This window comes from Haliotis cracherodii, unplaced genomic scaffold, assembly GCF_022045235.1.
Source record: "Haliotis cracherodii isolate W230 unplaced genomic scaffold, xgHalCrac1.p SCAF_4, whole genome shotgun sequence".
NCBI classification, from domain to species: Eukaryota; Metazoa; Mollusca; class Gastropoda; order Lepetellida; family Haliotidae; genus Haliotis; species Haliotis cracherodii.
In genome coordinates, this window is record NW_027266297.1 from 19,849,648 (window position 1) to 19,876,166 (window position 26,519).

Here is a 26,519-nt window from a genome sequence, read left to right on the forward strand (position 1 = left end):
TCGAGAATCACAAAGAATTCATGGCAGACTTCATTTATTATATTTGCATACTGCTTTATAGTAATCAGTTACGACTAATACATGGCATGTTGGATTTAAAGAAAATATTGGTAGACTATCGCTGATAATCCAACTAAAAAGCCTTGAAAATGATAGTTGAAAGTCTTGAAAAGCCTTGAAGAGGCCTTGAATGTTAGTGTTCCATATCTGTATGAACATTAGATACACCTTCGGTATCCCGGGTACGAATAAATCCCCAGAACCCCATGTTGGTCGCTAATTGCGTGGCACGTTGCTCATGGTATCAATCACTAGATTATTTACAGGCCGTCGTAGGTGGAATAGTGTTACATCTTACGAGTTCGATTCCCAAAATGGTACAATGAACGAAGCCCATTTCTAGTGTCCCCATGTTGATGATGCTGGTATATTGCTGAAGGCGGCGTAAATTCATACTCACCCGCTCAATCATCATCAGCATTTTCATCATCATCATCATCATCATCATCATCATCATCATCATCATCATCATTCCCTTCGAACAGGTTTCTCACCATCGTGAACGGCGATAGTGTTGTCATTGTGACTGCTGTCACGGTGTGCACCATTAAATTAGGTCTGCTCTAAACTAATTTTTTTCTTAAATTGTCGTTTTATATATAATAGAAAGGAGCCCAGAGAATCCTCAAAATCTGAAGAAATCTAGACTTGCCAATACAGACTTGCTTGTGAGTTTTCGGATATATTTGTTTCCGGGTCTGCATGAGAGACCAGCTCACCATCCTCCATTCATCTTGAACCTCCCTGAAGGGTTTTCATATATGCATTATCATGTAATTTTTCACAACTTGTAAAGTTACTTCTTGCTTACTAAAAAAGAAAAACATCTATATCCCTCTGAAGAAATTCAGTATCTCCAAATGTTGTCTGTTGACCAGTATGTCTTCTGAGTCAGAGTGACGCAGTTTTTGACAAGCAATTCAGTGTTGATGCAAACCGAACATCTTACTCTACTTAGTGAGCTGTCAACCTCTGTATCCCGCCTGGAGGCCAGTAGACTTGCACAAGTCTATAAGGAAATGATTATTACTTGAAATCATAATTCCTAGTTTATATAAATAATAAAAACACATTTTTCCTATTTAAGACTGGCGTCCACAGATGTCGGCTCATCTAGACTTGCCGATTATAAGGACAATACATCCATGTCCTTCTAATTCAGTATAGACTTGTAGTGAGGCTACCTCTCCAGTGTAAGCCACTTTACTGTTAGAAGGAATTGAGCCATTACATAACGGTTAAATCGTGCTATATCTGATTCCTGTTGCACGTGTAAAACATAACACAGCATTGTATAAATACTGTAAACAACCGATAACGAAATAGAACATCATGTTTGTAGTTTTTATATGTTGAAGTGTTTCTGCCTTAATGACAGTGTCGTGTAGTTTGTATCAAGTTACGTTGCTGCAAAATACGTTATATACATTAAACTGTGCTCGTCAGGAGTGACAGAGTACCCGGGCGGTTAGATGGGGAGATAGCGGTAAAACAAGTTACGGTGATTATTTTAGTGTTTTATGAATGATGGAAAATACACCTTTTCTGCCACCGAATAAAGACAGGTTGAGTAAAGAATAAATTGGTCGGGAGCATAATTTGACGTCGGAATAAAGAACTATATCCTCGAGTCATTTATTCTAGTCTTTGTGTAAACTTGGTAATCAGTGCCCTGCATTGTTTATGCTACTGATAAGAATTATATACTATTCAACTATTGACAGGGGTTCTCGGGTAATTCCATTAAAGCGTTGGCTCGTCACGCTAAAGACCCGGGTTCAATTCCCCACATGGGTACAATGTGTGAAGCCCATTTCTGTTGCTAACACTAACAGCTCCTTTTCAGGCTGAGACAAATTTGGTAATAAGAAGGCTTTAATCAAGAACATAATTGTAAAAAAGAGCATACATTACTTATGGTTTTATTTAATTAAAAATGCAGTAAGTGATCTGTAAATGTTATGAATACCGACAGTGTCCTGCCCAGAGTAAACACAGGGACACAGTATAGTGTTTGTTTTAATGTTGAGGTCACAACATGCCTTCAAATTCAATTACATTAATATTTCACCTCTCAAGGAAATGTATTACGAATAATACAATCTGAGAACTGATGAATAGGATTGTTATTTGACTTTCCAAGTTATAGCAAGTTAATATTCAAAATATATAGTAGATATAATGGTGAATGAGATTGCTCTGAAAGTATTAACGCCTAAACAAACCAATGACCTACAGATAGAGACATATGGACACATGATCAGCTGTACATGACAAGCGTCACGCTGACAGTAAGGCAATTACCTACAGATAGAGACATATGGACACACGTTCAGTTGTACATGACAAGCGTCACGCTGACAGTAAGGCAATTACCTACAGATAGAGACATATGGACACACTTTCAGTTGTACATGACAAGCGTCACGCTGACAGTAAGGCAATTACCTACAGATAGAGACATATGGACACATGATCAGTTGTACATGACAAGCGTCACGCTGACAGTAAGGCAATCACCTACAGATAGAGACATATGGACACACTTTCAGTTGTACATGACAAGCGTCACGCTGACAGTAAGGCAATCACCTACAGATAGAGACATATGGACACACTTTCAGTTGTACATGACAAGAGTCACACTGACAGTAAGGCAATTACCTACAGATAGAGACATATGGACACACTTTCAGTTGTACATGACAAGCGTCACGCTGACAGTAAGGCAATTACCTACAGATAGAGACATATGGACACACTTTCAGTTGTACATGACAAGCGTCACGCTGACAGTAAGGCAATCACCTACAGATAGAGACATATGGACACATGATCAGTTGTACATGACAAGAGTCACGCTGACAGTAAGGCAATCACCTACAGATAGAGACATATGGACACACTTTCAGTTGTACATGACAAGCGTCACGCTGACAGTAAGGCAATTACCTACAGATAGAGACATATGGACACATGATCAGTTGTACATGACAAGCGTCACGCTGACAGTAAGGCAATCACCTACAGATAGAGACATATGGACACACTTTCAGTTGTACATGACAAGCGTCACGCTGACAGTAAGGCAATCACCTACAGATAGAGACATATGGACACATGATCAGTTGTACATGACAAGAGTCACACTGACAGTAAGGCAATCACCTACAGATAGAGACATATGGACACATGATCAGTTGTACATGACAAGCGTCACGCTGACAGTAAGGCAATTACCTACAGATAGAGACATATGGACACATGATCAGTTGTACATGACAAGCGTCACGCTGACAGTAAGGCAATCACCTACAGATAGAGACATATGGACACATGATCAGTTGTACATGACAAGAGTCACACTGACAGTAAGGCAATTACCTACAGATAGAGACATATGGACACACTTTCAGTTGTACATGACAAGAGTCACACTGACAGTAAGGCAATTACCTACAGATAGAGACATATGGACACATGATCAGTTGTACATGACAAGCGTCACGCTGACAGTAAGGCAATCACCTACAGATAGAGACATATGGACACACTTTCAGTTGTACATGACAAGCGTCACGCTGACAGTAAGGCAATTACCTACAGATAGAGACATATGGACACACTTTCAGTTGTACATGACAAGAGTCACACTGACAGTAAGGCAATCACCTACAGATAGAGACATATGGACACACTTTCAGTTGTACATGACAAGCGTCACGCTGACAGTAAGGCAATTACCTACAGATAGAGACATATGGACACACTTTCAGTTGTACATGACAAGCGTCACACTGACAGTAAGGCAATTACCTACAGAAAGAGACATATGGACACACTTTCAGTTGTACATGACAAGCGTCACACTGACAGTAAGGCAATTACCTACAGATAGAGACATATGGACACATGATCAGCTGTACATGACAAGAGTCACACTGACAGTAAGGCAATTACCTACAGATAGAGACATATGGACACACTTTCAGTTGTACATGACAAGAGTCACACTGACAGTAAGGCAATTACCTACAGATAGAGACATATGGACACATGATCAGCTGTACATGACAAGAGTCACGCTGACAGTAAGGCAATCACCTACAGATAGAGACATATGGACACACTTTCAGTTGTACATGACAAGCGTCACGCTGACAGTAAGGCAATTACCTACAGATAGAGACATATGGACACACTTTCAGTTGTACATGACAAGAGTCACACTGACAGTAAGGCAATTACCTACAGATAGAGACATATGGACACATGATCAGTTGTACATGACAAGCGTCACACTGACAGTAAGGCAATTACCTACAGATAGAGACATATGGACACACTTTCAGTTGTACATGACAAGAGTCACACTGACAGTAAGGCAATTACCTACAGATAGAGACATATGGACACACTTTCAGTTGTACATGACAAGAGTCACACTGACAGTAAGGCAATTACCTACAGATAGAGACATATGGACACATGATCAGCTGTACATGACAAGAGTCACGCTGACAGTAAGGCAATCACCTACAGATAGAGACATATGGACACACTTTCAGTTGTACATGACAAGCGTCACGCTGACAGTAAGGCAATTACCTACAGATAGAGACATATGGACACATGATCAGTTGTACATGACAAGCGTCACGCTGACAGTAAGGCAATCACCTACAGATAGAGACATATGGACACATGATCAGTTGTACATGACAAGCGTCACGCTGACAGTAAGGCAATCACCTACAGATAGAGACATATGGACACACTTTCAGTTGTACATGACAAGCGTCACACTGACAGTAAGGCAATCACCTACAGATAGAGACATATGGACACACTTTCAGTTGTACATGACAAGCGTCACGCTGACAGTAAGGCAATTACCTACAGATAGAGACATATGGACACATGATCAATTGTACATGACAAGCGTCACGCTGACAGTAAGGCAATTACCTACAGATAGAGACATATGGACACACTTTCAGTTGTACATGACAAGCGTCACGCTGACAGTAAGGCAATTACCTACAGATAGAGACATATGGACACATGATCAATTGTACATGACAAGCGTCACGCTGACAGTAAGGCAATTACCTACAGATAGAGACATATGGACACACTTTCAGTTGTACATGACAAGAGTCACACTGACAGTAAGGCAATCACCTACAGATAGAGACATATGGACACACTTTCAGTTGTACATGACAAGCGTCACGCTGACAGTAAGGCAATCACCTACAGATAGAGACATATGGACACACATTCAGTTGTACATGACAAGAGTCACACTGACAGTAAGGCAATCACCTACAGATAGAGACATATGGACACACTTTCAGTTGTACATGACAAGCGTCACACTGACAGTAAGGCAATTACCTACAGATAGAGACATATGGACACACTTTCAGTTGTACATGACAAGAGTCACACTGACAGTAAGGCAATCACCTACAGATAGAGACATATGGACACACTTTCAGTTGTACATGACAAGCGTCACGCTGACAGTAAGGCAATTACCTACAGATAGAGACATATGGACACACTTTCAGTTGTACATGACAAGAGTCACACTGACAGTAAGGCAATTACCTACAGATAGAGACATATGGACACACTTTCAGTTGTACATGACAAGCGTCACACTGACAGTAAGGCAATTACCTACAGATAGAGACATATGGACACACTTTCAGTTGTACATGACAAGAGTCACACTGACAGTAAGGCAATCACCTACAGATAGAGACATATGGACACACTTTCAGTTGTACATGACAAGCGTCACACTGACAGTAAGGCAATTACCTACAGATAGAGACATATGGACACACTTTCAGTTGTACATGACAAGAGTCACACTGACAGTAAGGCAATTACCTACAGATAGAGACATATGGACACACTTTCAGTTGTACATGACAAGCGTCACACTGACAGTAAGGCAATCACCTACAGATAGAGACATATGGACACACTTTCAGTTGTACATGACAAGAGTCACACTGACAGTAAGGCAATTACCTACAGATAGAGACATATGGACACACTTTCAGTTGTACATGACAAGCGTCACACTGACAGTAAGGCAATCACCTACAGATAGAGACATATGGACACATGATCAGTTGTACATGACAAGAGTCACACCGACAGTAAGGCAATGACCTACCATCATGCAATATATGCACATAATGTAACACGTTGATATTTGTGGAAAATATGCATGCATACAAGGATTGATTAACGCAAAGCAGGCATTCAAAACCACCTATATAAGCCGTACATTTACAACTTATTCAATTGTGAGCACATGCTTTGGTTTTACGATGCGTTTCGCATTATTCCAACTTGTTCACAACGTGGAACACCAGCCACAGCCTCTACACGGTATATGACTTGCAATAGAACTTATATTGGTAGACGATTTCTAATAGGTTTAAAGGGGGTCTATCTTTTATTGCCTGTTTCCCCTCCCAGTGGGTATCTAGAAGATGTAAACAGTGCAATGTATTCAACGGAGACATCGCTGTGAATGTAGATGAATCGCTACCCATATTGAGACATAATAACTTATATTATTACAGGACAAGTAGGGTAACCTCCCTTTTGGTCCACAGGATCCGCATAATGTAAAAAATAGAGCAACATTTTTAGAAATTGGTATGACAGTTATCAGATATGTTCACACGAATGAGAACTGGACTTTGTTCATTTCAAGATATGCAGGGTTTGAACTTATAACAACACTAAATGTATATGTAAAGCTAACTTGTGCCAAAGAGCCTGATTTTAGAGATAATGGTTTTCAGGAAGCACTGCTAAATATTTAAACTAAAGTAAGCCGACGCTGATATTCCAAGGATATGTAGAAACATAATGTACAAACATAAGGTGGAAAAATCAAACATTGCCCTTATCCTATCTCCTCCTCCTACCTCATAGGATGTACGGCACGCTTGTCAGCACCGTTATGGCCTTCCATGCAAGTTATACTAAGACCTCAGGTTCAAGGTTAACAAGCCGGGGTAGCACCTTTGGTTTTGACATTTACACCGAAAATCCTCAGTCAAGAATCAGATATTTATAGATTCCAATATATTGATAAAATACTTTTTAACCCGCCTTGGAGGGTAATAAATTTCTCAGCGGGGGTATAAATCTCCTATACCCCACCACGTGCAATATTATTTCTAAAGGTTTCACGTGGATTTCTGATAGGCAGAGTAAAATCCCTTAAACCCCGCTTCAAAGCAAAAAGCCGCACGCTTTGTTTTCCGGGTCAATGAAAGTCACGTGACATAGCACATGTTAACCTCAGCTCAATCAAACAGCTGTTTTCTATCAATTTTGAATTTGTTTTAATTCTTTTATAATGTCATTAAAACATGTCGGTAAGGTGAATCATTGTAGAAGGATCGCTCGGGGTACGTGGGGTTTTATGTATTCCTCGTTAGGTTTTATTCCGGCTCGTGGTATAAAACCTAACGCGGGACGCATAAAACCCCATGTATATCTCGTGATCCTGTAACAACTTATAGTGTTTGTTGCCTAACGTCACATCAGTGCTCTTGCCATACGGCTGGGGCACGTAAACAATCGAAACTGGACCAGCCATGCTATAATTTGCTATGCTAATGCTAATGCTAATGCTTATGCTCTCCTATACAACAGAATGTAATTTCCCATCTCCAGTTTTCGCCCTATCTATGATCAAACATAACACCTATGTGGCTTTCTGGAAAGATGTCTGCCACATTTAGTCTCGTCTCGTCCCACATTACGCTGACACGCCGTGATATGACTGAAACATTACTGCACCTGGCGTTATGCTGAGTCTTGATGGGTTAAAGCTCTTGTGCCTATACCTGATTGTAATGTATAAAACAAAGTATAACAGGTGAGCTGTAATAACCTCTCGTGTTCCGTGACATCCCTGAGAGTGTTCTCTGCCAGCTGATGCTACCAGCCTGAACATGTGACAGTCTACCATTTTGCCATGATTTTTTCATAGACAAGGGGGGTAACTCTTTCCAAATACAATATTTTGTGTTATGAAGCGTTATTAAGAGATATACGAACCTACGAGACCAACCTTCCTTGACAATATCACATAAACCCTTGGCGGCAGATACGTGCGTATTAGCATTACAAAGGAGGACTGTGACACGAGGAACACCTACATAATTAATACATTACAGTTGAATCAAATACTTGAATTAATTCCAGTGTATCCTCTAGCATCATCGAGTGCTAGGTTTGTCGGCACCATACCCGTGCTCGTGGGTTTCACCAAAGTGGTAAACATCTGAGACCTGCATCACTTCGGGCTTTCCTTCCACATTAAGCTGACAGGCCGTGATAAAACTGGAATAGTCACTCACTCACTCTCTCACTCTCTTTATCTAAAAGTAAGCGTTATAATTGAACAACCAAGTGATCGTACATGTAGAACATCAGACTGTATTTGAACTACTCACCTGTACGATCGGTTTCAACCTGCCGGATTGCACCATTACCAAATGTCATCTCGGACAGCGCGACGTGGACTGATTGTATTAACACCCAAATGTGCGTGCATGCGTACGTGCATGCGTGCGTGCCTGCGTGCGTGCCTGCCTGCCTGCCTGCCTGCCTGACTGCGTGCGTGCATGACTGTGTGCTTGTTAGGCACACGCAACACGAGTCACATGTAGATTTAAAATCATTCACCAAAATCGCCTTGAAAACACTGAAACCAGCAGAATGGAACTAAAAGATGGATATCCATCTGGTTGTTTAGTGTAGGGGAGATAACTCCTTCATTACACGGCCCACAAGGATTGGAAATCCGCCATAGACTTTGTTGTCTTAGTAAATATTTTTTTAATGATAAAACCTTTATATTATTTCTCCCAATCTGATCTGAAGTGCCACAACTTCTGCTCAATGCATTGCTATTCAACGACATGAGTCGATATTGTTTAAAAGGTAATCATTTCAAAGTAACCTTTAAATGTGTTTTAACATTGAGCAATCCATTACCCCGCGATATAAGGTTACCCCTGACGGCTTCCTTCCCAACACGATGCAATAACTCTGAGTAGAAAGGCAGCTAGTACATCATGCGCATGACCGGCGCTGTCCCAAAGATTGATATTTATGATGCGAGTTGTCTATATGCCACATGCAACAAGTTTATGGTTACTAAACCTTAATGAAAGTACATATCAAAAACTCAAACTTTTGTTTCACTGTTATGTTGTCCTCTAGACTTCGCATGTTGATCCACGAGATTAGGAAATAATGGGGCACGTCACTTCTACGCTGGACGACAAAATATAAAAGTTGCGACTTTGACACATGACCGTTCACCTACACTTCGCCTCTTTCCGTAAATATTTAGCAGGCTCATTTATTTATTTATTCTTTTTTTCACACGGTTTCCACATATACACAGTATGTAATGTTAAATACTCTCCAAGGCTGCAGAAGATTCGGGCTAAAAATACACGTGGTGTAAACTCTTCGTGTGGACTGTGATACAGTACTGCTCAAACATATCCCACCCACAGATATGTGTGTGTTAATCACAGTATGATGTCCTTGTCTTTGTTTCTTGTTAAACTGGGGGGCACGGCTGGCCCAGTCGTCTAAGGCGCCGCGATTCCTGAATTGAACAATCATTAACATTAATGTTTCAGAACACAGGCGTCATACCAAAAGACGTTAAAAATGGTACTTGTTGTTACCCTGTCTGCCGCTATGCATTAAGGGGCTAAAACAAGGACTGGTGGGCTCGGATTCAGTATACTGTGTCTGGGTGGGGTATTCATGTTAAACTGCGGCATGGTATCTCAGTGAGCTAGCACTTTAAATCGGCATCAGTCCGGACTAGTACAAGCACCCCCACACACACACACGTGCATGCACGTCACTATATAAGTGCAATCATCTTGGACGCGAATTAAACCCAATTTCACCTCACCTCAGAACACAGATATTAACGGAGGAAAAAGTTGAGGCTTATTAAGTATAATTCAGTTTGGGTTCATTTAGTTAACAACGTCCTTAGTTCAAACGTGGTTTTTTTTTTCTTTTCTTATATGCAGCAGGTTCTCTTCACTTGTACACGACATACGTAATTCAAAATTAACATATCGTTTTTAGTTTAAACAAAATCAGTAAAGGTGCTATCGTGTGACTGGATTTCTGGTCTATCACCTGATTGCCTTGTATGTATAACAGGTTGCGTCGAGGGGCAAATTAAGTGAGTTATACCCCGCTGAGAAATTTATTACCCTCCAAGGCGGGTTAAACATTTTATCAAGATCACCAGTACCAATCAGATCTCATCATTCTGACATGGAGGTATGATAATTACTTTTGTTATGAAAATTGTGAGTGGCGGGTGCTACCGGCAGGACATATTTACCCTTTTCACGAACACCTGCTGTTATCACTGATTTTCAGTTATCCATACATATATTTTACCCCGCTATTTTGCCTTTTTCGCACTATGGAATCTGTTTTGTCGGAAAATTGTGACTGGTTATTCTCTCGCGTTGGCGGGTTTTTATTTCTTTGAGTGGCATTTAGAAGTTGGTGTGATGAAGTAAGACGAGTTCTATGGATGAACAACTTCCTTATTTACAATTAGTGCGACGGTTCGGTGTAGATCCTAACACCTTTATCAAGCAAGGGTTTTTATTTGTTTTGATCTTTGCAGTTCTGGGAGGAGATCGCTGAGGAGCATGGCCTCGACCCGACGGGCGCCTACCAAGGAACGGACGACCGGCAGCTGGACCAAATCAATGTATACTTTAACGAGGTGCGAGGTGGGTACCTCATGGTTTTATGAGTGAGTGAGTGAATTAATAGCGAGAAACGTCACAGTAAGCAATATTACAGTAATATCAATGTAGCCTGTAACTAAAATAAGTTATGTTAGTGGGTGAGTGAGTGAGTGAGTTTGCTTTTAGCAATATTCCAGCAATATCACGGCGGGGGACACCAGAAATAGGCTTCACACATTGTACCCATGTCGGGAATCGAACCTGGATCTTCGGCGTGACGAGCGAACGCTTTAACCACTAGGCTACCCGACTGCCCCACACTGTTAGTGGGACAGATATAGTGCAAAGTATAAGGGTATTGTTGCAATTTTACATAAATATTAATATTGATGAGTATATTGTGAAAAAGAACGTTAATCACTGAAAATAGAAATTTCAAGATGGCCGCCATTTGTCATTGTGTATTTGTAACATAGAAATTCATAGAATTATCCTAATTTGGAGATCTTAGTGTTATATACATGATGTAACCGGAATGTTGTTGAAAACGGCATTAAACCTATCAGTCACCCATTCGCTCAACTTTATTGTCTATGAAATATCAGCTGTGTTCATGTCACCGAGACACACAACGATACCTATTTCAGAATATGAGCTTTTCTGATAAATCAGTAATCCTTGTATATACCATTATATCTACCAATTCAGATTGAAAGTACTCATCTCGATCATGTCAACCCATGTATACACATTAAATGGACTTAGTGTGTGCTAAACACACAGAAGTGGAAGGCAAACACCCATTTCAGGTTCAAGGAAAAAAAGCTGCTGTAGTTATGTCTGAAACACCTTAATATTGACAAACATTCAAAAATACTTGTTTAAGAATAATATTTTTATAGATTCCAATATATGGAAGGACAAGATGAATACTGTTATACCCAAGGTTGAAGGTTGTGAGTGAGTGAGTTTGGTTTTACGCCGCTTTTAGCAATATTCCAGCAATATCACGGCGGGGGACACCAGAAATGGGCTTCACACATTGTAACCATGTCGAGAATCGAACCCGGGTCTTCGGCGTGACGAGCGAACGCTTTAACCACTGGGCTACCCGCCCTCCCCGTTTCAGGTTGTGTCCACCTTAGGCTTCCGTAATGAATTAAGGGAAGTAGCTGCCAGACAACGATGGACTTTGTATTGGTCCATTTGCATTTTCTCTTGAAGAATGGTTGCGGTGGGGTAGCCTAGTGTAACAGCGTTCGAACGTCACACCGAAGACCCGGGTTCAATTCCCCAAAGTTTGCATGATTGCATAGCAGCTTACCTCGTCGTGGCCAGATTTATGTGGTTAAAAATGATGTAGCAGTAAGCTGCTTCAACCGTACCTACAATAACATTTCAGAGGTAACATTGTGTCCCCCGATTCTGTCTAGAAGTCAGTTCTACTTGGATTTGGACATAGCAAGGTGCCGGGGTAAAATGGGTCTTCAGCAACCCATTCTTGCCGTAAAATGTGACAATGCTTGCCGTAAGAGGCGACTAACAGGATCGGGTGGTCATGCTCCCTGATTTGGTTGATGCATGTCATCGATCCCAATTGCGTGTGAGGAGCTTGTGTTTGATAGTGTTTCATAAACACATGCTCATGAACAAGTCGGAATCGTACAATCGACACTGCTTTATGCAGATATTTCTATTGGATGTGGAAAGGACTTGGACGCTTTATTTACACATTGTGTCTTGCATAGAGACAACATGTAGTGACATAAAACTACAAGAACACATGTCGCGTTCAGCCGCTCTGCCGTGACACGTCTATATGGCATCATACATAAACCACAACATCATGCTATATGCTAAACGTGATACGAGAGACAAGGGTTCCCCGAAAGGCAACTGAAACAGAAAAAAATCTTTGTTGACGCCTCATCACCGCCTTGTACGCGCTCCAAACACCTGAAGGCACGTTTCAACCACGTTGTTTACCGGCAGTGCCAGTAACGTATCAGAAGTTAAATGCGTAATGAAGGTGTCACGATTTGAGCTTTACGTCCCATAGCACCAAGGACACCAAACAAACCGGAAGTAGCATCCGTGGGTTAAACGAATAAATCATCACTCAAGCCTGAAACTCAATAAATATACATTCAACCTTTCCGCGATATATCAATGTAGACGTATATTCGATATTTTCCGGCTATCATGATGTCCGACAATTAGTGGTAACTCAATCTTCATGATATTGGCACCTGTGACCCTTTCTGGTCTTTGATGTCTGTCGGCCACAGGGCAGATATACACCTTTGACTAATTAGATCCCGGTAGTCTACAGAAATATAACAATCACTCTTCACCTTTAACATATGCTCTCAGGGATGATATAGTTTCTTTGGTTCAAAAACAGTTGACACTGGATATGTTTCGGATGGTTTATATGTACACTGTGACAGCGTGACTTGTGTGTCATTAAACAACGCATGAACTATCAGGTGCAAGATACAGTTTAATAACCAACCACAATAGTAATAATTGTAATAGATTGTCCGGATTGATTAATGTGCTTCGGCATATGATATAATAAGTTGTAGCAGGTCTACGAAGGATACATGGAGTTTAATGCGTCCCGCGGCAGATTTTATACCACGAGCCGGACGCATAATAACACAACTTGTTACGTTTTTAAAACTGTATAAGTCTGATAACTTGACTTGTTACGTTTTTAAAACTGTATAAGTCTAATAACATGACTTGTTACGTTTTTAAAACTGTATAAGTCTGATAAATTGACTTGTTAAGTTTTTAAAACTGTATAAGTCTGATAACATGACTTGTTACGTTTGTAAAACTGTATAAGTCTGATAAATTGACTTGTTACGTTTTTAAAACTGTATAAGTCTGATAACATGACTTGTTACGTTTTTAAAACTGTATAAGTCTGATAAATTGACTTGTTACGTTTTTAAAACTGTATCAGTCTGATAACATGACTTGTTACGTTTTTAAAACTGTATAAGTCTGATAAAATGACTTGCAACGTTTTTAAAACTGTATCAGTCTGATAACATGACTTGTTGCGTTTTTAAAACTGTATAAGTCTGATAAAATGACTTGTTACGTTTTTAAAACTGTATAAGTCTGATAAAATGACTTGCAACGTTTTTAAAACTGTATCAGTCTGATAACATGACTTGTTACGTTTTTAAACAGTATACTTCTAATAGAATGAATTGTAACGTTTTAAACAGTATGCTTTCAATAACGAGACTTTGTACGTTTTTGTTAAACTGTATGCTTCTAATAACTTGACTTATTACGGTCGGGTAGCCTAGTGGGTAAAGCGTTCGCTCGTCACGCCGACGATCCGGGTTCGATTCCCGACATGAGTACAATGTGTAAAGCCCATTTCTGGTGTCCCCCACCGTGATATTGCTCGAATATTGCTAAAAGCGGTGTTAAACCTCACTCACTCACTCACGTTTTTTAAACTGTATAACTATACTGCCATGACTTGTTACGTAGCTTTAAAACTGTAGGCTTCTACTAACATGTCTTGGTACGTTATAGTGCGAATCGTTCACAGGACTCTGATCTTAGCAGATATTTCTTTTCACTATGGACATTTTTACGACACAATATATGACGATCAAATGCACTGCATAGAAAAATAATTAAATAAATAATAAACCAATAATAAACCTCTGTGTGAGACAGAGAATGTGTAGTGTGTGTGTGTATGTGAGTGTGAGTGAGAGAAAGAGTGTGTGTGTGTGTGTGTGTGCGTGCGTGTGTGCGTGCGTGCGTGCGTGCGTGCGTGCGTGGTAACCACGCTTTTCAGTTTGAATATTGTTCTGCCACAACAACTACTTCAGGGAGAACGGGTGGCTCAGTCGTTTAACGCACAGCAATTCGCTGTGCGGAGTTGCATCCCTTGGTCACGCAAGAAACCTGTGATCGTGGGTTCGAAATCTGGGTTCGCCATCTTAAGTGGTAAACGCCTGAGACCTGCATCACTTCAGGCTTTCCTCCCACGGTTAGCTGACACGTCGTGAAATTAGTGGAATAATGTTCAAAGCTGGTGTTCAATCCAACTTTCTCACTAAGACGATGGTGTCATAATTAACACATCTCTAAATAATTCGCATGAGTCAGACGAAGACTAGGTGAATATCGAAGATAAAAGAACATTTTCGCTTTGATATCGCTACGCGTGTTATACCACGTGCCATCCATCAACCACTGACATGATGTGATCGTGGTGTCTTTGATTCTTCATAACAAATTAGATACTATACTCATGATTGATAAAGAATAATATTTTAAACATAGGAATGCCCCATGTGTTGATATTATGCTGCCATCTAGGCAACTATGAGGCTGATAGATTGATCAAGCACCTGCAAAATGATTGATGACTTTAACAGTGAAACGTCTAGAAGCACGCGGGCACATAACGGTCATGACTCCAGTTTGTGGTGAGTTGTTCACATGATCAATTAAAGCAGGTGCCACGAGGCCATTAGGCTATTTCCACGTGTGCACAGATTCAACGGGGAAAAGGCAGAAACAACTGCTCATTCTATACATGTAGTAAACAAACACACTGCAAATTTGAATTGTTATCTTGCTTAAAGTCACCAGTTGTTTTCAAGTCTCCAAAGCCTCTCACCTGTTTAATAATATATATGTTCCTCATGACAATGCTAACACAAGACAAGTTTGCATTTTATATATTCCTTGTATGTATTTCTATATGTTTCTAAGATTCTAAGTGTAATGGTTTACGTTCTTATACAACGGTGGTGGAATATCGGTTGGCTCGTGGATTAATGCATCTGTTCACTTCCACAACTTTCCACACGCCTATATGACAAGAGTGAAGACTATTATACGTTAAACGGAATCTGTTACGTCAGATAACCGAGAGCGGTTATTCTGACGTGTTATATTGAGTTCTCCCTTTATGTCGAGGAATATTACAGCCTTTGGTGTTTGTAGTTTATATTGGAAGTACCATCGAGTCTGCTTTATCTATGAATATGTCAAAGAGCGATATACGACCCCTACTCAAAACGGCCCAGTCGTCTAAGGCGCCGCGATTCGCTGTGCAGAGTTGCGTCCCTTGGGCACACCAGAAACCTATTATTGTGGGTTCGGATCCCGGTTCGCCCCGATTATGTTTCTAGGTTTGTCAGCACCATACCCGTGCTCGTGGGTTTCACCGAAGTGGTAAACGTCTGAGACCTGCATCACTTCAGGCTTTCCTCCCACATTAAGCTGACACGCCGTGATATAACTAGAATACTGTTAAAAGCGGCGTTAAACCCAACTCACTCACTCATATTACATAACAGACATAGTCTTTTACCTTTTTCAACAACATATAGTCTACCTACGATTACGGCATTGTTTTCACACTTGTTCCAAAATGTCATGGAGGAAAACATTAAAGCAAAATGCACGTGCAAGTTATGGCATTCGTAACTCGTGGTAGAGGCTATAAAAAGGCAAGCATAAGCCTATAATTTGTCATTCAATCGTCAACATTTTTCAAGTTCGAAAATGCCGAGACTCAGCGCTGCCGATCGGAACATCGCCATAGGACGTATCCAAAGGGGGGAATCGCAGTTTTCTGTTGCACGCCACTTCAACGTTTACCACAGAACCATTTGCTGCCTTTGGGACCGATAAACACAGTTCAATTCCACTGTAGAGAACCGGCCGACCTAGAGTTACCACCCCTGCATCGACAGCGCCGCTTGCGTTGGTGCCATACCTTACAGCCTTGGAATTTGACAAACTGGAGACGAATGTGGTTTAGCGATGAATCACGATTTCTTCTTCACCGGCGAGATGGAAGACAACGTGTTTATCGTCGTCGAAATGAGCGTTTTGCCCCACATTGCGTGCGTGAATTCGACAATTTCGGTGGCGGTAGTGTCATGGTGTGTGTGGGGGGGGGGGGGTCATATCCTACAATACGAGATCTGACTTGGTTGTTGATCAGGGAACTTTGACAGCAAATCGCTACATGAATCAAATTCTTCAACCTCACCTTCTTCCAATCATTGACCGCCAGAGCTGTTTCAACAGGACAACGCTCCACCGCACACAGCTCGTGTCACGGTAGACTACCTGCATAATGCCAACATCAACGGCTTACCCATCGAACACCTCTGGAATGAACTCGATCGACGTGTACGTCAACGTCAGAACACGCCGCAGACACTCCTACAACTGGCCAACGCGTTACAAACAGAATGGCGCAGAAGTCCGCAGGACAGAATTCGTACACTTATCCAGTCAGTGCCGAGGAGATGCAGAGCCGTGATTGCTGCCTAGGGAGTTCAGCGCCACCTTGTGGCCTTATGTAACATGACAATGTACAGTTTTCAATACCTTTACAACGACAACATGTGACTATCGAGCTCCAAAATCTGTATCTATTATATTAAATTTAAATATATCGACTTTATACATTTACTAAAAATCTACCTGTGCGTTTCATTTTTTTGAAGAGTGCATATTAATTTTAATACATAATCTTTATACACAGTTCCAGCTGCCAAGTATGTTCCAAGAGCCATACTCCTAGACCTGGAACCTGGATTGATTGATTCGATATCGTCAGGCCCCTTCGGTTCCCTCTTTCGACCGGACAACTTCCTGTGTGGCCAATACGGTACGGGGAACAATTGGGCTAAAGGCTACTACACGGAGGGAGTCGAATTGGTCGACATGACCATGGATGTTGTCAGGCTAGAGTGTGAGAGTTGCGACAGTCTGCAGGGATTCCAGCTAACTCATTCCTTAGGAGGCGGGACAGGATCGGGGATGGGAACGCTACTCATGAGCAAGATAAGGGAGGAATATTCCAACAGGATCATCAGCACGTACTCTGTGATGCCATCTAATAAGGTAAATCATTGTATTCTCTAATAATACTTGATAAGTATTAAATTTGTAAGCTTATTCTTTTCAGGTTCTTCTTGTGATATTTCGGACTGTTTCTGATTATGACTCGTTGTTAGTCATCGTTATACCCGTGTGTTTAACACAAGTGATAAACTCCTACGATCATTTTGGGCTAAGAGAATGGTTGTTACGGTGCCTTGTCATTGCCATAAGGTGGCCACGAGTGGCTCAGTCGTCTAAGACACCGCGATTCGCTGTGCAGAGTTGCGTCCCTTGGAGACGCCAGAAACCTATGATTGTGGGTTCGAATTCCGGTTGGCCCCGATTATGTTTCTAGGTTTGTCAGCATCATGCCCGTGCTCTTCACCGAATTGGTAAATGTCTGAGACCTGCATCACTTCGGGCTTTCTTCCCACATTAAGCTGGCACGCCGCGATATGACTGGAATACTGTTAAAAGCGTCGTTAAAACCAACTCACTCACTCACTCTCATTGCCATAAGCCGCTGGGCAAGAGAAAGTATAGACCCTTGTTTGCTTTTGGCTAAAAATGAAAAGAGCAAGAAAGGGTTAGTCGATGGTGATGTATTTGATATGGGAATCATGTTTTGTTTTTTGACCTTACGTTTACAGTGTTTCGGGAACTGTTTACACCCAAGTAACTTTTTTGTTTTGGTCAAATCCATTTTTAAAGTCAACACTTTCTTATGTCAGGCAATTTATATGTGCGTTTTCCTTAAAGAATCGAATGGAAAGGGCGAACATTCCTGGACTAACAGGGTCCATATTTTGTAGAAGTGCCACTGTATACAGATGAATAATGTCACTGCGAGTTAATATCTGTTGATGCTATTCTCCCATTAGGTATCTAACACTATAGTGGAGCCCTACAATGCAACCTTGTCAGTCAACGAACTTGTTGAGAACACTGATGCGACCTTCTGCATTGACAACGAAGCTCTGTATGATATCTGCTACAGGAACCTCAAACTGACCAAACCTACCTACGGTGACCTCAACCATCTTGTCTCCGCAACTATGTCAGGCGTCACAACTAGCCTCCGTTTTCCCGGTCAACTGAACGCTGATCTCCGCAAATTAGCAGTCAACTTGGTCCCCTTTCCTCGTCTTCACTTCTTCATCCCCGGATTTGCCCCCCTTACGACCAGAGGAGGGGAGCAGTACCAAGCCTTGACTGTTCCAGAACTCACACAGCAGATGTTCGACTCCAGAAACATGATGGCTGCCTGTGATCCGAGCCACGGTCGCTACCTGGCAGTGGCAGCGATATTCCGGGGTCAGATGTCCTTGAAGGAGGTTGACGAGCAGATGCTCAACGTCCAGAACAAGTACAGCTCCCACTTTGTTGAATGGATCCCAAACAATGTGAAAACGGCCGTTTGTGACATTCCTCCAAATGGGTTGAAGATGTCTTCAACCTTTGTTGGCAACAGTACTGCCATACAAGAAGTCTTCAAGCGTATCTCTGATCAGTTTTCGGCTTTGTTCAGACGCAAGGCTTTCCTCCACTGGTACTTTGGCGAGGGGATGCATGAAATGGAATTCGCTGAAGCCGAGTCCAACATGAACGACTTGGTTTCTGAGTATCAACAGTGCCAGGATGCTACAGCCGAGAATGGCTACGAATACGGGGAGGGGGGATTTGAGGAGGAGGGTGAGGAGTGATGTCCCCATTCTCTGTACGTTAAAGAGGCAACTGCACTCAATTCTCCATCGGGTATCTTACTTGCTTTCAGGGTCCACTGTACAATTTGTGATGGTTAATGTCCATATACATATTTATGTTGTGTCTTGTCTGGAATGAGTCATTCTGAAATATACATTTTGGGTAGATTTACGTGTGTCTTATTGCGGTTGAATTTATGGTTGCCTAAGATGTGGTTGTGTTAAATGGAACAGTAAGGGGTCTCACCATCTTCCCTGTAATATAGAGTTTATAGAGTTTAGAATCTTCAATTAGGCAACACTGTTTCGATGCATTTTTTATATCGAGTGGCTTTTTATTCTTTCTTCTAGATGTAACACTCGTGTGTTTTCTAGTTTTGTAATTGTCTGTTTTTCTAAAGTGAGCGAATAAGTTATTTCGAAAATTCCGGCAGTAAATAACGTAATTTTTTAAAAAACCTGATACCACTCTACAACTCTCCCTGAGATTATTCAATGAATATGTCAACGGACAACTAGGACACTTCAGCTAATCTCAATCAATGACAATAAAAAAAAACCACAGTTTCCAAAGGAGACCCTTCTGTCATACTGATTAATAAGAAGTACTCGAACTGTTTCCTCCGCTGAAGAGTAAGCGATATGAACAGATGTCCATGACCGGATGAGTGAGTGAGTATGGTTTTACGCCGCTTTTAGCAATATTCCAGCAATATCACGGCGGGGGACACCAGAAATGGGCTTCACACATTGCACCCATGTCGGGAATCGAACCCGGGTCTTCGGCGTGACGAGCGAACGCTTTAACCACTAGGCTACCCGACCGTCCCCATGACCGGATGAACCTTGTATCCGCATCAGGAAACCCTGCACAGTGTCCACTGACAAAACTGACACTTCCTGGGTTATTTATGGCGATTCTGCAAGCGTTTTACTCTGCACCCATGTGTTTATATGTTTTCAAGTGTATATCGAGACCTACTCTTCAAATACAATGTCGTGTTGCTATGGTGACTTTATGTGTCACGCCTTTCCGGGCATGACAGATGAACTAGTTTCTGACCAATGACAAGCAAGAAGCCAAAAGTGCCTGAAGGTAGGTACGGACAATGGACTATGTGATGTATAGATGACAATGTGTGCGGGAGCTAGTATCAAGACTCACATAAATATACTTTCTTTTGGTGACGCTATTAATTATACCTTCCTGAATGCACATTATACAGCTAATTACTTGACAGCGATTGGTTTACATAATATACAGCTTCATGTAAAAACCAACATTAGAGAAAATGTATTTTATGAAATGTTCACTTACAGACACTTGCATATTTGCCCTAACAAAGACACATATTGCCTCTATCGCCGCGAATGCCTTAATGATAATGCATCTACTTGCAGAAAACACATGGAATTTTCATCTTATGTTTTAAGATATAATGGTTTTGTGTATTTATATCTTTTTATATGCAGCCTTCCATTTAAAAGTCGCATGGTGACGGTGATTTCATTTTCAATAAACAATGTATCTGAACGTGTTATCTATTTTAAGTGTTTTCTTTGTGTCGGTATACAATAGGACGTTTGATACTCAGAGAAATCTATTTTGTTATATTCGTCTGAAATCTGGGGATATTCTAAGATGGGAATTATTGAACGATTTCATATTAGATTTTGTAAGTTTGCATTAGGAATTGGTACTCATGTCACAAATGTTGCTGGGTGAATGTGGCAGATGAGGCTAATTTATTGATTATCATAAGAAATGTACTAAATATTGGTTCAAACTGTTATTAATGCCAAAACATACACACCCTTACTAATGCCACCTTCTATTAAAATCATTAGATCAGTGTGATCGTTAAACATGGAGCATTACATATGCCAAATAACTACTATTTACTTATCGAACTGGTCATGTTTGGATTTCACAGGAAGTTGAAGACAAAAGACTGTTTATCATAGAGTTGTCCAACGAGTTAAGGAATCAGCAGGATTGGAGTTGTAATGTATCTGAATCAAACAAATTAGTAATGTATAAAGAATATATATGTTAGCTGTTAGCTGCTGAACATTATCTGTCCACTCAATTTCGAGAATATGTTATTGCTATATGTTGTTGAAAAAGGTAAAAGACTATGTCTGTTATGTAATATGAGTGAGTGAGATTGGTTTAACACCGCTTTTAACATTATTCCAGTTATATCGCGGCGTGTCAGCTTAATGTGGGAGGAAAGCCCGAAGTGATGCAGGTCTCAGACGTTTACCACTTTGGTGAAACCCACGAGCACGGGTATGGTGCTGACAAACCCAGAAACATAATCGGGGCGAACCGGGATTCGAACCTACAATCATAGGTTTCTGGCGTGCCCATGGGACGCAACTCTGCACAGCGGCGCCTTAGACGACTGGGCCCCCCTCATGTGATATGAAGGGAGTAGAAATGAATTTCACTTTTACTAATATATCCATGCTTTAATTTATTGAGACAAAAATTCATACCACGATATTATGTTAAATACCCAGATAAATACAGCTCCTTGGTATCATGCCACATACACAATGTTATCATTAACTGTTGTAGCTATGTAAGGGTGACTTTAGCTACAAGGAATGCATTGTTACTATAAAATATAACACTCTCTTGTACATTTCATCCGTCGCATTTTGTCGCATTCATATTATATTAAAATGACATATTTGTACGTGGGCCAATGGCCTTTCTACTGAAATAAACACTCTCAGCAGACACCCGGTAAAACGGACTTGGGGTTTCCATTTGAATCCGGATTAACGAAACATGGATGTTTCGCGAATTAATTACAATTACAATGTCTAGTTCTAGACTGAGAATTGTCGTCAGACAGTGAGATATAGTTACGTATTAGTAACGTTTAAACACATTTATCATCAGTGCGTGTCAGTCAACATACCTTCCACCATACATGAGTAAGAGAGTGAGTATGGTTTTACGCCGCTTTTAGCAATATTCCAACAATATCACGGCGGGGACACCAGAAATGGACTTCAAACATTGTAGCCATGTGGAGATTCGAACCCGGGTTTTCGGCGTGACGGGCGAACGCTTTAACCACTAGACTACCCCACCGCCAATACATAAAGAATATTTGAGAATTATTGCTAAAAAGACGAAATGAATTGTTAAATGGAGTAGCTATTTCTTATGACTATGAAAACGTTTTTTGTCTCTTTTATCATTTTATATTATATGAAAAGGGTCGTTACCGGACTGACGGTGTCCATGCTATGGAGGTGATACAACTGATTCACACATGTGTATGGTGTCACACCTCCAGTACGAGGTCGGGATGTGCTAGGATGTCTCACCATTAGTCACGCCAACGTAAACATCGCAGAGCATGATACAGGAAATTCACGTTCTAAACGTTGTTTTATTTTGGTCGCTGGTAATTCATTTTCGATGGCATGTGTCCCGTAGCAACAAATATATGTAGCCCACGTCCCTCATTCATTGTAGTTTGCATTTAGATACATGTTTTGGGGTGTTCCGTGATGTCGACAAATACCTGACATACCACTGGCGTGATCTGTTGTTTCAACAGGTTGGTGTGTGTAAGTGTATGGGGATGTGAGATGGGGGTTCGGGTGGTTGTGGGTAGGGGGTGGGGGGGTGGGGGGGGGGGGGGGGGGGGGGGGGGAGTGAGGGGTCGCTTTAGACAACAATGTCACAGTTACGAGCGCTGGTCCAAAAGTTCTATGCCTAACAAATAAAACCAACAATTGTGAAATTGTTTAATTCTATTTTTCAACCGAATCTCCCTGTTTTTCAATACACTTCTCATATCGATAATGGAGCTTTTAAATTCAAATCAGGAAGAACTTTTCTGAAGCCAACCTGTAAAACCCATTCATGGCAACTCAGAGGTCATCGTTGTCTCCGTGAAGGTGTTCGTTCAGTTTAGGAAATTACTTGGGGCCAGGTGTGGCGTGTATGGAAGGTGAGGAAGCTCTTCGAACCCACATTGTCGCACAGCACCCTTTGCAAGACGAGAGGTGTGAGACAAGGCATTGTCATGAAGTAGTAGAACTCCAGCAGTCAGCATTCCTCGCCGCTTTTCTTTGAAAGAATCTCTCAGGCGATGAAGCAAGCCGGGGTAGTAGGCATCGGTAATCGTCTTTAGACTTTCGAAGTAATAAACTTAGATCACACCCTTTGCATCCCAGAATAAAGTGGCCATAACTTTCTTCACTCACCTTGAAGACTTGAATTTCTTTTGTGCTGGAGAAGTGGAATGGCGCAATTCCATGGATCATAGTAGAAGACCCATGTTTCATCACCTGTTACTAATCTCCTTTTTGAATTTGACGAAATCCTCCTCAATTAGCTCTAAAATTTCTCAGGCAATGTCGGTTATTTTTACCTTAAGATCAGAATTTAGAAACTTTTGCAGATATCTTATTCATCTGTAATGTTTATGAAAAGTAGGTTCAGCGGATCCATGGCTTAGACCAGTGTCTTCCTCAAGCTCAGCAATAGTAATACGTCTGTCTGACTGCATAATTTTTTCTATCTCCTTGATTGAATCTACATTGATGGAAGTTGAGGGACGCCCAGACCTAGGGTCATCATCCGGGCTTGTTCTCCCAGCCTTAAACATAGCTGCCTAACGTTTAACAGTGGAATAGTAAGGGCGCTCATCCCCATACACTTGTGACATGCGGTCATGAATCCCTAGGGGAGTACTTTTCTCTAAAGTCTAAAAACTAAAAACTTGATGACTGCTCGGTACACGTTCTTTTCCATTTCTGTGTCCACTTGGACCCCTATCACGTTCAACTGGCTGTCACGAATATACGAACGGCCTCAACAGGACAAATACACTTGCAATGAACTACTCAAACAATGTACTACATTGACTAGTTCACTTTGTTATGGCCCATAGTTGACATTTAGTCAGACTTAAAACTTTTTTACCAGCCCTCGTATATGACGAGTCTGGTCCAAGCAAACTTGTGGTTGATATGTCAAGCAACGAAGATACATAAACTACGGTTATAACGAACTCAAAGGGACCACTGGTTTTAGTTCGATATAACCGTAGTTCGTTATAAGCATATATACTGCATATAAACAGCAAATGGCCGGGACCAAATATATGTTCGTGATATCCGTCATTACGTTATAAGCTTGTTCGTTATAAACGTAGTTATAAACGTAGCATACTTCTTAGCAAAATGACCATCTGACCCTCATGTCAATAAAAGGCTGCGGTACTGGGGGCTTATTGTGCCTCAGAATCCTCAGGATTATGATATAAAACTTCAAGTAGTGTTCTTTGATGATTTGATTTTTTTCTGTAGCGAGTTGTGCCCTTTTGGGGTAAACATAAAGGCCAGTGTTTGGAGATGCACTAAATGGACCTGACGCGAACATTTCGCTCTTTGGGATGATAGATTCACATCTCCTGCATTTCCGTCTTAATGCATCTTCTTAGAGAACATACATGAAATGAACAGAAAAAAACATTTGAAGCTCCCATTACCTTTTCTAGAAAGCACGACCTTATTTAAAGAAATACACGCTTTGTCATTCTTGTACAGAAATACAATATGTTTCTATACCGTTACTTTGAAGTACCATTTGACCCCGGGGCCAATGGATGAAGCTTGCTTGAGGTATTTTGTCTCCCGGATGAACAATTTTTGTCACTTCGCTGAAACACATCATTGGTGCAAAGGAAAAGAACTCTTTGAATTCCTAGTGAAGGTGGGATGAGGTGAAATGAGGTTTAACGTCGCGTCGAGGATTATGGCACTCATAAAGCACGTGTGTGTGAATTCCCAGTGAAAGATCTTTCATATATCAAGATACATTATGGTAGTATCAGTACATATCCACACAGAAAACAAACAAATTTGGCTTAAGTATTACACTATAGCCAGAAAAAAGACATATGGAAGGATACTGGCGGCCATCTTGGATTACCGATGGCTGTAGTTTGTTAGTCAACAATCTCTCAGACAACCAGCCAAGCATATATATATATATATCTTAATCGCCATTTAGGAGACATATATATCGATATATTCAATGCCACTTGATGTCTATGCAAAACCTACACAATAAACAGTTATTTGATTATATATATTGCCTGCGATACATCGCGGATGGGAGGTGAGTAATGTTTTGCTTAGGAGTTTTCTTGGAGCAACCCTTTTCACACAAAATGTAAAACTTCACTTCATATGACTGAATACTGACGTTTGACCCCGGGTGAACGCTGTTCTCGCGTATGCACCAAAACGGCGTCCACAAATCACATGTTAAAAAGCTGTGGAAATAATTCCACTGTCAACACGTGATGCTCCAGTTACTTATTCGGGCAACCTTCTTGTAAATGTAATTCTGTAACACGGAAACGCCTAACTGTGGGTGACAGTTCTTTCTAGATGGCTTCAACAGGGATCCCTGCCCTGCACCGGTAGGTTGCATCTATCATTCTACTTCTGTACACGACTCTGGGTGTCATCCACTCGCAAACAACACATGTTGCATACCACACCAACACGATATGCATATTGGGGACTCGTGCGGAAAACAATAAAGAGAAATAGTTGGTCTTAAGATAAGTCTCCAATCCGGAATTTTTAGAAAGTTTTATTGTTTTATTTAATAGCAGATTTCAAAATATATTTTTTTTAGTTTGGAGATTAAATTTAAAACTATTATGACCCAGTCCTGAGCAAATTTATCAGGCTTTTTGTTAAGACAAATTCGATATTGCCGTCGGGAATTCAATTGAGATTTTCTTGAAAAAGACTTTGTCGTTAAACATAATAACAGTGACGCAACACAAGCTCAGCCATAAACCGGTCTAAACGAAAAGGTTCATAACCCATTCGTTATGATCTCGGCAGGGATGTAGGATTGGTGAGTTTAGCATGAGATCAAGCGGACTTTGCGGCTATAAAATATTTAAATAAACAGATTTTGCGGCGATAACAGTTTACTGTTTCTTGTGTTTCGAACCCGAGCCTTCTACGTGACCAGCGAAGGCTTCAACCACCAACGCCCCAACGA

General features: G+C 41.0%; 1 protein-coding gene across 1 annotated transcript in view; it reads left to right on the plus strand.

Moving 5' to 3' along the window:
* The window catches only part of LOC139478273 (tubulin beta-2 chain-like), a 31,675-nt gene extending 12,219 nt beyond the window's left edge, over positions 1-19,456 (plus strand). The window contains exons 2-4 of the mRNA XM_071260689.1: positions 10,793-10,901; positions 17,413-17,774; positions 18,635-19,456. Coding sequence (XP_071116790.1) covers positions 10,793-10,901; positions 17,413-17,774; positions 18,635-19,456 — 1,293 coding nt within the window. The remainder of the gene's footprint in view (positions 1-10,792; positions 10,902-17,412; positions 17,775-18,634) is intronic.
* The last annotated feature ends 7,063 nt before the right edge of the window (positions 19,457-26,519 follow it).